We start from the raw sequence: 12,012 nt of genomic DNA on the forward strand, positions 1-12,012 counted from the left end.
ATAGTACTAGCTGCCCCCCTCCTCAGAAATGTTGACTGGTGGAAAAAGATTTCCGTAAAGGATTTTTGTCTCTTTTAATGCAGAGTTTTTAATGACACGGACAGGGCCGTCCCACGAGGGATGGTGGCAGGGCATTGACGAATAGATGTTCCGTTGTCAGTTTCCCGATAACCTCGGGGGCGTTTGGCACATTTGGCGTTTGGGTGTAGCAGAGCGGCAGAGTTCATTGTCATGTATGTTTAATGAACACCACGTGCTCATTCGGAAAGTATTTTCTAAATTTTTCGTTATTGGAGCCTCAAATGGGTCCCAATTGAGTCGAATGTTTTGAAAAATTCCGGACTTGTTGAATCCAACAATTCAGTAGAATTATATGCTGAACGTACGCAAAACAGCGTAATTTTTCTTGCAGAAATCGATTGATTATTTGCGTCACGGGAGCCTTAATATACGCCCAAATAGAATTAAAATTGCGAAACATTTCTGAGGGGACCCCCTGTACTCCCCTCTGAACTAGAGGACATTCCATACCCCACGGACCCTCTTGCGGTAGAGGGGCCAGAGGCCTTCCTAGCAAAATAACAGAGCTGCACCTATTATGATAACCATATGCCTGCGCTGTCTTATCTTCTAATCCTTTGTGTGTCGCAATAGTGAGTCACACGCCGAGCCCTCCCCCCTCCCTCCACCTTCCATCAATGCCCCACCCCGCGACTCCCGTCTCCAGTCTGTCTAGTGAATCCAGGAATCCTTCGTGCCGCGCGGTAATCGCTGAGGAATGCGGAAGCGCCGGCCGGCGCGGCGCCTAGACCTTTCAATTTAGTTTCCGAGAATCGAAATCGAATCCGTTATCTGTTTCCTCCACTCCTGACCTACTTCTGCGCTCACGCGAGTGACCATTCTGAGTGTAAGGGCACACAATGGTCACTTACAGACTCACAAGAGCCTAATTCAAATATATCGCTTACAAACGGAAACTGCGAACTCTCCAAAAGTGACGGAACGCTCCGTTCCATTCATTTTGTTTCAGGCTTGCAATACTTGCACGAACACTGTACGGAACTTAATCCAGTCATATGGTTTGGTAATTTTTTTAAGTTTAACACATAATGGTAATGATGAGAAATTTAAATCTATCAATAAGTGTTCATCAGATATTTTCTATAGTTGTATTGATAGAGTTTTTATCAGTTGTTGTTGAATCTAGTGAATCAGACAATTATATCGGTGAGCTTTTGACAAAAACAAAAATCATCCCCGATGTTTTGGATGTGGCGCCGAAAAATGAATTAAAGGTAGGTATTAAATGTTTTGACTATTTTTATTTTTACAAACTATTTTTGATTTGTTTAATTAGGATTGCTGTTATAGCAGTTTTCTAACGCTATCTCAGTACGAGGTGGTTAGTTTTTCAATGAATCGCCAAATTGATTAAATTATATTTAGAAGTGCAGTAGACAATGTAAGGAAAAATTGGACACACTGAATTAGAGGAGTGTCATTGACAGAGGGAGAGGTGACATCTCAATACTAGAACCAGATCAAAAAATTAATACGGATGCTCACAGGACAATTTGTTTAGTATTCATCATTTTGATGATTGAAGTCACAAAGTGCGTATCTAAGAATACAAAATTGAAAAATTTCGCAAATATTATATGTGTTTTTGTAACGATAAATCAACCAATACTCGTAGATAATTAGATTTCCTGAAAAGTCTAAAAGGGACTTTTTTTATTGGTTCATTTAGTTTAAAAAAAGTAAAAGGGGAATAGAGATTTTGAAACGCTACAGTAAAGATACACATTTCTTAACTTGAAGCGACAGTACCGTACTAATCTACCAGAAACTTTCTTCCATCAAATATTATACGAATAATGAGGAGGCAATGATTCCTCTCAGAATTCTCTTTGACTAATGCAGTTGAGGTCGTTGTTATTTTCCCTTTTCTAAGAATAATCTGATGAGCTTTTTCCATTTTACTTATTGTTGGTGTTTCAATAAAAGGAGGATGATACAAATCAAAAATCTTTCAATAACTGTCACGTGTCCCTGGATAATATTATTTTCCAGATTAAATACGGAGCTCAATCTATCAAATTTGGAACGCTTCTTCTACCCACTCTTGTTCATGAAGCTCCAAGTTTTGTGGACTGGCCGTATGATATTAAAGCATTCTATACTCTAATAATGACAGGTATTGATTTTTTGTTTGCAAAATGCGATTTAATTATGTTTCCTCCTTTACGTTCTTTTTTCTGGACCTTGAAAATTTGCACCGAATGGGTTCGTTGTATACCTTTGCTTAGGTTTTTTCTTATTCAAACAGTATTGCTCATACCTCGGAAATGCATTTTAAAACTACAAAATTTCTCGAAAATTTCATTGCAAAATATTTGTAAATCAAAAAAAAAAAAAAAACAAGCAGTGAACTCCAACACAATGTGTTGATAAGGCGCGTCATTAACTCGCACATATCAACCCCTTTAGTTTTCATTTACAGAGATTTCAAAATAGGCAAACAGTACAAAAAGAGAATTCACTATCCAACACTGCGAGGTCAAAGACGCACCTTGACGAGACCGTGTATTGTGAAAGTAGAAAGCTATTCGATCGAATTTAAGTTTTTTGATCTGCCTCAAGCAAAATCTTATCAGATTCTTGAAGAAAAGTGCTACGGAATAATTTAAGCGAAGAAAGGAAAAATTCTGTCGAACTCCTAGAAGATAAAGTCGATTTAAAGGTATTTTGGGGCTAAAATACCCAAATCACCGGTAGTAAAAATCCCGTTATATTATTGAAAAGAAATTGACTCGATATAAATGCAATTGCATTAAATACGTCTTGATTTTGTTATTTTAAACGTCTTTCCATGCAAAGAAGTTCAACCATGTCGTTGCTTTATTCATTCATGAATTGAAAGTAAGCAATCTACATCCCGAAAATCTACTGATTTGCCGTAAAAAATTGCAGAAACTTGATATACCAGGTCGATGCACCCACTCGTTGAATTTACCAACCAATTTTGTGAGTGCAAATGTGTAAGAATCAATATGCTATAGTCATTTTGGGTGCATTTATTTTTCATGAAACAATAATAATTTCAATCCCGAAAAACCATCAATTTTCCGTATAAAATCGAAAAAATCAAAATATGTCAACTCCCCGACGTGAAAATTAGATTCTACGTATGTAAAATGTAAATACTTATGTATCGATATGCTGAACAGAACTATGTGTGGGACAGTCAGAAGCCCGCGGCAACATTAATTCAACAGAAAAACTGTAAAAATTAGATAGGATTTTAGCCGCTTTGCCCGCCTCTCCTCGCTACTTACAACAAACCGTTCTTATACTCATCTCAAAATTTTTCTCAGAGCTTTGGGTTATTATCAGCTTCCATTTAAACTCCGGTTCGATGGCCGAATCGGCTGCCAAAAAAGCAAGCCACTGTTGAGGGGTTCTATGAGAAATTCGTGATATTATCGGCTCTCAGGAAATCACCCCATGGCTAAAATTGGTGGTATAAATGTTTAAGTGCTTAAAATAATCGTATTCAAGAAACTAAGGAATTAAACTATGGAGTCAATTTCTTTTTAATAATATAACGAATTTACTACCGGTGATTTAGCTATTATAGCCCCAGAATACTTTTAAAGCGCCTTTGCGTTCCAGAATCTCGACGGAATTTTTTTTTTTTTTTTTTTGCTTAAACGATTCAAGAAACATTGTAGTTAAAAATATAAAGATTTTTCGATTTGGACGTATGAAAAATGTTTAACTCGTTCAGGCACACCGTGTATTGTATGGAGTACTGCTGTTATTCGACCGTTGTCTTCAGGTCAAAATTCTTACAAAGAAGCCCCTTGCAAGAGGCAAATTTTTTGTAATTTCTCCCAGTTTTTTCAGCGTTAGGTATATAAATGAATTGTTTGTCAAATTTTGAGGTCAATTATATTTAATTGTAATTTATACTTTCTTTTTTTCCCCTTCATTTTATTTTTCGTATCGAGGAGTCGAGGTTTTGTTGATTTCTTCGGATTTCGATTACTGTAACTTCTCTTCTATTCGGCCGATTTTTATGAATGAGGTCTCTTTTTATTTGTGTTTTAACGGAGAGTAAGGAAAAAATTGCTAAATACATGCGAAACAATTTTTTTTGAAAATTGGATGAATCCTAGCGTGACGGTGAAATGGTTAATGAAGCGTGAGTAATTGGGGTACGGGTATCGGCCGCGTTGGGACCCAAGGCCCATTGTTCTTCGTGACGCCGACGCAGTGATCAGGAGCGTGGGGACGAGAGGGCTTAGTGGACTCCTGTATGAGCCACGTTTAGCAAATGGTCTAATGAGTCTCGAGGCTCATCACAGATTGCACTTACCACTATCCTGGTGGCGCCGGCTATCAGAGCAAGGAGTACCAACTTTTGAAAAGGATAACAGTGGTGTGGAGATATGTCAAAGCAACGTTTTGAACAAAACGGAGTGAGTGAAATTCTCATTCAAGGAGTGCCGAACTGGTCAGCCATCCTCGAATCAGTTCGCTTGCTTCCGCTTATATATGCATATTTTAAATCAGCGCGTCGTACTCTTAGGCTTTTTTTAAAAAAACCAAGTAACGTAGACTCTTGGTATTCACTGCACATAAACTAGCGAGCCCCAGAATGAGAAACAACTTTAAATCATAATTATTGACGGATAAATAAACTTTTTACACGCTTTGGAAAATCTCAGAAGTTCGCGGTAGTCACTTTTCGGTAAGGAACTAAGGGACTCGGTTATTGTATCGAGCAGGGTTCGAAACGATCGCAAAGGCGGTATACTACGTATACGCGCCAAAAAAAAAACCTCGTAATTTATTTGAAAAACATGGGATACAATCAAATGTCCATGCGGCGTTTTACGTCAGAATGACAGTAAAATGCTGCAAGACGTAAAGCCTGCGCCTCTTCTATCCAGTGTTGCCACTTTTTGTTGCTAAAAAATAATCCAATGAATTCTGAGTGAAAATTTGGCTCAATTTAGCCTCCTTGGATGAAAGCAACCGCAGCTCAGAGAGCTAAAGATAGCGCGATTTTCCGATCTTTCAAAAATCGCTTCAGGAGACAGTTGGTAAGAGCTGTATAACATTATTCTCGACTCCATCCCTCCCGTCTAACACAATTTTTTTCAAGGTATTGAAGGAATACTAATAATTTAGGAAAATGTCAGTCACAAACATATCTGATAGTAATGACCTTACAAACCATCCCAATATCTTTTTTTTAAAAATTCTATCCTCCTTGCCGCTAAGACTTTTCTTACCACTCTAAACTTTGTAAGGTGAAAGCTGTCTGTGCTCCCATATCACATTCTTAACCACAGTGATTTCTCTTGTTTTTGTTTTACTTACTTCTCCTATCTTCTTCCAACGCAATTACGAGACAAACTTACTTGTTTAACAACTTGCATTTGTGTGGGTGGCACAAAGAGAACTTAATTAAGTGTGATATCCATGTGAGGGATATTTTATAAACCCAAAATTCTGTACTATATTTATTGATATGAGGCACAATTTTCTCTGAGCAAAATCATGTATACAGTACTTGAGCATGCGTGTGCAAGACGGTAGTGAAAACTTTATAAAATCGAATTTTTTAAACGATACACCTAATTATGTAACAAACGAGGATTTTGAATTAAGATTCAATAAAGGCGTTATTTTTCCATCCCAATATCCTGCGCATGAGGCTCTGCAACTTTAAATACATGTTTAAAAATTTTCAGATCCTGACTCTCCCTCAACTTCAGATCCTTACAATCGAGAATGGCAACACTGGGTTGTACGAAATATTCCGGAACTAAGAATAGACCTTGGTGAAGTCCTAGCACCATACATCGGAGCAATTCATCCAAAAGGGGATGGTAATGTGTATTTTCAGTATAGTTTTATATCACCACTAAGGGTATGCTACCGTACCGCTACGTGCCCAGTCCCCGAGGGCGCCTTGCGCCCTCTTAAGGTGCCCGCTTGGGTTAATTTAGTATGAAAAAAGGAATACATTTTTTTTAAGCTTCCATATTTTTTTTTTGAAGCTTCCATAAAAAATGTTTCCATCAATTTCTGCGCAATAATTATGTTTTTTTTTTCTACTTTCAGCACAAAATGCTTGCGAATAGTTGCATTCAAAACATCTGGAAATTTTTTTTTTTTTTTTTTTGGGGGGGGGGCATATGATACTATTTTCAGTTCTAAGAGGGCCAGGCCCCCCTGGACTCCCCCTTCGTTTGTCTATGGCAAGGGAGTTGAGCCATGAGCCATTGAAGTCGAGGATGCCCAGACTGGAGACTCGTAGCATCTAACGACGGAAGAAAATGAAACGCAGTTACTAAAAATATCCCTCTGTACTGAAAATCTTGAAAATAGATAGAAATTTTCCAGGAAGTATACTCCTTGGAAAATTTAGGAAGAATTCTACAGTGCCCCAGCGTGTTTCTAAAATTCAATTCACCTTTTGCAAAATTATTAGGGTAAATTTTTCACTTTTTCTTACGAAAAAAGGGTTGCATGTGAATTCGTAGTGGTTTTTCACGGGTAACACGGGCCCCCTCCGGGACCCGGGCCCCGGTACCAGGGACCCAGTATCCCCCCCCCCCCCTTGTGGCGGGCCTGGTCGCGGAGCGCACGGAAGCGCTTTAAGAGCGGCATGTTAGTTATTTTTGTTTGACAAAACCAATTAATGAAATTTTAACATCATCCTTTGTTTGCTCTAGATGTATCAGAACATATTTTATAACACATCAAATTGAAGGCAATCCCTTTCTTGGGCTGTTCTGTTTAGCAATATTTTCTCCAAACATTTATAATTGCATTCGCTCACTCACAAAAGAAGGTGCACAAAAATAAATTAACTTTCAGCATAATCGAGAAAAACATCTGTAAGTTGACTAATGAAACATTTTACTTCGCAAATCTCAAATTTTTAACCTTATTTTGAACCATTCCCAGGACTGCACAGATACGTTTTCACTGTCTACCATCAGCATGGAAAAGTAAATTTGACCGATCTGATCTTAGATGATAGGTACGTGAGTGTTCATCATTCCGATGATATACATATAATAAAATTTGTTTCTTTACTTCATGATAAAACTTTCATCATCAACTCAAATCTCACAAATGTGTCCTCATTCTAAATATGTCGTTTCGAGGGAAGAAGAGAGTTACGGGGGAAAAATTGCGTTTGTGTAATCATTTGTTATGAACGACAGATTGTTTTAAAAGATCACGAGAACCATCAAAACTATTCCAATGGTGATCCATTGAGCATGGTCGAGATTCTGGTCTCACGGAACGTTATATAAAAAACTGAGGTATCATTACAACCGCCTGAATGGGATTCAGTGCAATTGATATTTTCTGATAGGAAATGCAAGAAAGTGAGTGCGAGGTCAAATCTAATTTTCAAAATACGCTTAAAAAAATAATAAAGATATTAAAAAGAATCATCCTCCTTTTTGTGTCATTATCAACGCATATATCACCTCATCATGAGAAAATAGGAAGAACGTGACATTTATATGCAATACTCAGAATAACTGATACTTACGGCAGGATCGAAAGCCGACGACTTCCGATTCAGAAAATTGTAGTCATATTGTCATGAAAAAACAACAAAACTCACAAAGAAGTTAAAAATTAATTCCTCAATGGGCCAATTGAGCTGGTCACAGAATTATGTTTTGATGCTTGAATTCTTGTCGATCAGCTAAAAATATTAGGATTTGTCCAAACAGCAACTTCCTACATCCAATATAAACCGAGATATCGTACTCTAAAAATTTCGGGTTGTGACGTCACATCCACCGCAGTAGTTATACCCTTGGTTTCTTCCGACTCCCTTCCATCAGTCGGGAAAACACACATTTGCACTGGTCACTCAACGTGTAACTCAGATGAAAGCAAGGTGGAAGAAACCAAGGATGTCACTGCCGCAATGGATGTTGTCGTAAATCGAAATTTTCAAAGCGTGATATCTAGATTGATTGTATTGAACGTAGAAAGTTGCAGTTTAAACAAATCTTAATATTTTTAGGTGATCAACAAGAATCAAACATCAAAACACGATTCTGAGAAAAGCGCAACTGACCTATTCCGTAATTTTTCCTTTAAAAAATTCAGTAAAAATAATAATGTCATATTTTCCAGGGAAAAAACGTTGAACCCTAAATTTCGTCTCATCTTGTCTTTAAATTACTCAATTTTTCCCTCTTTAGCCCCGACGACGATTACCGAGCAAACTTTTCAACCAGAAATTTTGCACTCCGCTATGACCTTGGCGATCCTCATGCTGTCAATTATTTTGTTGTGAACTGGGGAAGTCGTAAATCTTAGCACAGACATTAACGATTGAATCTAAAATATGTCCTTTGATCGTCGCTCTAAGTATGTGGGACATCCATATATAGTGTGCTCACGAGACAAATAATTGTGTTCGGCATCTTCTATCCGCCTGCAAGAGAATAAACCCGATTTTGTTGCAACCACATTTCTTAGGAGGGAATTTAATTGTATTCTTTTGTGAAAACTAAAATGTACTTGTGATATCTGCACGAAAATGCCTTCGAAAATGAGTATTTAAGTAGGTTGAATCAATGTTTTCATCAAAATTTACAGAATCTTTTTATGAAATGTGTCAACATTAGTATTTTTTTATACATTTTATAAATGCAAAGACCATGTTTTCCAAAGTTAGGAATAAAAAATGGCTGACGGATTTCAGTATCATATTTGTTTCATTTTTCTCTCATTGAATACTTTGGTAATCCTCAGCAAATAAATGCCCAGTCAGACAGATCTTAACACTTACGTAGAGCGTAATTTTCCCGGGTGAATCACGGTCTGCCTGATTTTTCCGGGTAGTTTGCGTAAGAGTTAGGATTTGCCCGTGACAGATACATTTCCTTTGAATTACAAGTTAGTTTCTGATCGACATTTGGACTGCATTTTGCAATTTGGATCTATATAAATTCTAGCCCGGTTTGAAAACAGCAAGTCGATGGCTTTTCATGAGTAAAATGAGCATCATATTTTGATTGCGCCGATTTTATTCACCACGGTGTGCCACAGGCTAGCGCTGTTCAGTCGAATAACGAATTGACTTCATGTGATTACGAACATGATGGATTATTGAAGGACACTACGCTTATCATGGACAGAGATCTCTTAGCGGCAATTTATTTCTTGGAGAGAAATAATAGAAAGGGGGGGGGGGGAGTTGAGCATGTCTGACGTTATATCAAACGCCGTTCCCAGCCTCACGCTTTTATCATCGCTCACAACAGGATACAACTTATTTCATTTTTAGAATTCTTGAAGTGTCATCTTCGATTTTTATAAAATCTGAAACCTCAGAGACGTGCGTAAAACAGAAACGTTTCTTTATTAAAGTGTGCCATATTGTCATCAAATTCTCTGCAGTGATTCATTTACAAACATTTTTCATGGTAAATGTTATTTTCTCATGTTCTGTTTTTTTATGAATTGAAAAAGTGACTCCCAAAATCGTGCACCTTACATGTGAAAAAAGCATGTGCAGTCTTTGTTTCATCTCCAATTTAATAACTTATTGGCTACACTCTGATAATACTGGTTCAAGTTTTGAGGTTGACCTCATTAATGATAAGTCACAGTGCTATCTATTCTTTTAACGATTTTATTTTAGCTGCAAAAACTTTTTGTATCCTTTTAAAGCATGTGAAGTGTGCGTTTTCTTCGAATGTGTTGCCATATCAATGTCGGATACCAATGCATGTGACCCGCAAAATATCTCAAACAGACCATAGTATTTTCGAGTTAGAAATGGGCAAACAGAGTTAAAAGTAACGCGGTAGAAATAAAAGCAAATAATAAAATGGAGAAAGTATAACTGATCAGGATATCGACGGCCAAAGTACGAAACCGCGTATCTCCCCAGCGATGTTCCAAAATCTCATCTCCTATCCTATTTTTTTGAAAAGAAACAAGTCAACTATATAATTTAAAATTTCCACGGAATATTCTGCTAATAGAGAAGAAGATCGAGGAAGTATTCAAGAAATTAGGTTGACTAGTTTTCTACAGAAAAAATAAAGTATGGCCTGAAGTCTGCAACGTTACAAACGGAGTTACATGCGATTCTGCACTTAAGCCATCGCTACATAAGGTTTTAAGTTATTTTCCGACGTATTATCTCTTATAACCCTGAATTTATCATTTAAATTCCATTTCAGACTTATGTCTGAATGTCATCGAAGTCTCTATTTTTTTGGCTAATTGTATGCCTATCTATACGTTAAGCTCAATAAATACTAACATTTACAGATCCTGACTCTCCTTCTACGTCGAATCCATATAATAAAGAGTGGCAGCATTGGGTTGTGGGAAACATTCCAGAATTCAGGGTAAAACTTGGTGAAGTCCTTACCCCACACATCGGAGCAGTTCATCCAAAGGGAAACGGTAAGGTTTCTACGACTTCAACACTACTGCAGAAAATCTAGTTTAAATAACATTGAAAGTGGTCTCTATTCCATCACAAAACTATGATACTGCGTGTGATATTTGCGGAAAAATTAAAGCACAATAAAATCATTTTAAAAGTTATTTTTCAATGCGTGCAATTGAACATTCAGTGCGCCGTTTGTAAGGTTATGAAAAGTGCTATTTAATGTGATATTCAGTATACCTATTTCAAATAACAACTGGAATTGCCTGATATTTCAATTTAACCATAGTATATTTTACTAATTTCCCTGTGTTTGTGAAGGAAACTCTGACGAACCCAGGGCCGGATTAAGGGGGTGGTCACATGGGCCGCGGCCCATGGCAGTAAATTTAGGGGGCGGCAAATTTTGCAATTTCTCTAAATGTAGGTATAAAAAAAATCGGATTCAGAAAAAAAATTATCAATGGGAAAAGGGAACAAAATCTCTTTTACCTGAGAGTGTAGTAATTTCTAATTTTGTCGTTTTTCGGTGATGCAAGAGACAGCATCTTTAATAAGTCGAGTTAAGAGAGGAGCTAAACACGCAATTTGGCCTGGAGCTCAGTGTAGAGAGGAATGATGACGAGGACTTGAGATGAAAAGGACAAGTCCTCGGCGCGGCGGTCGGCATGTAACACATATTAGCGCCTACAAGACTGCAGGAATACTTCACGCATTGCGCCAAACACAGTGCGATCAACGCAGCGCAGCGGCGGAAGTTAAAATTATTAAACCACATTTATGTTTGCTCTTTCATAATTTTTTGTTTCATTTCTTATAAATGGAGGACCTTGTCCACACAGAGATAGGTTTACGGAACTTAGGATATTTAGGAACTAAGGAGTAGGCGGCCCATGGGCGGCAAGTAGGTAAATCCGGCCCTGGGCGAACCCCACCAAATTCTGGTGTCAAATAGAGGAAATTGAAATTAGATTTGATTTGATTCTGATACGTATCAAAGATTTGTGTTTTGGTGGCAGTAAATTATAAATTTGCAAATACAAATATTAAAATTTACCAAAAAATTTAATCAAACGAGAATACCACCTTGCGAAAAGAAGGATTGTAGGTGCACGTAAAACTTCATTCATCATGTTAGTGCATACCATGTATCACTTCTGCCACTTGGAATAATTTATCACTTACGAACATGTTTATCGTATGTTAATTAATCCGTGGATAGAACAGAACTCAACAATCAGCGAGAGCTACGCAAACAATTGAATGCACTATGGTTAAGGGTGGCGCTGATCACTTCATTTTCGAGGGGTGATTTCAGCCGTGATCTTGTATCACCAATACACAATGGAGACATTGCATGTGTGAGGAATTTGCGATTTGACTGTTGATTCTTACGTAAAAGTTCACGAGAAACACGATGGTGCCTTTGGTTTTCTCTGAAATCAACTCTCAAGCTCAAAAAAAAACTCTCAAGTTGAAGCCGAAATGGAGGGGATATCCCACGCTATCCTGAGAGTCCACCTCTACATCAAGGCAAACTCTCCATG

At 37.6% G+C, this 12,012-nt stretch overlaps 1 protein-coding gene across 5 annotated transcripts; it reads left to right on the forward strand.

The window, feature by feature from the left end:
• The first annotated feature begins 787 nt into the window (after positions 1-787).
• On the forward strand, positions 788-10,615 carry LOC140224312 (protein D2-like). Of its 5 annotated transcripts, none has more exons than XR_011899614.1 (5): positions 792-1,295; positions 2,074-2,197; positions 5,766-5,903; positions 6,753-6,917; positions 10,342-10,480. XR_011899614.1 is itself a non-coding variant. In XM_072298763.1 (5 exons), the coding sequence occupies exons 1-5, from the start codon at positions 1,110-1,112 to the stop codon at positions 10,346-10,348; spliced, it is 531 nt and encodes a 176-aa protein (XP_072154864.1). In that variant the 5' UTR covers positions 793-1,109; the 3' UTR covers positions 10,349-10,484. The 5 variants fall into 5 exon arrangements, 3 of the variants coding, with proteins under 3 accessions (XP_072154863.1, XP_072154864.1, XP_072154862.1); XR_011899613.1 differs by lacking the exon at positions 10,342-10,480 and adding an exon at positions 8,256-8,763; XM_072298763.1 differs by lacking the exon at positions 6,753-6,917 and adding an exon at positions 6,988-7,063 and having other exon boundaries at positions 793-1,295; positions 10,342-10,484.
• The last annotated feature ends 1,397 nt before the right edge of the window (positions 10,616-12,012 follow it).

The sequence above is a fragment of the Bemisia tabaci genome, chromosome 3, assembly GCF_918797505.1.
Source record: "Bemisia tabaci chromosome 3, PGI_BMITA_v3".
NCBI lineage: Eukaryota > Metazoa > Arthropoda > Insecta > Hemiptera > Aleyrodidae > Bemisia > Bemisia tabaci.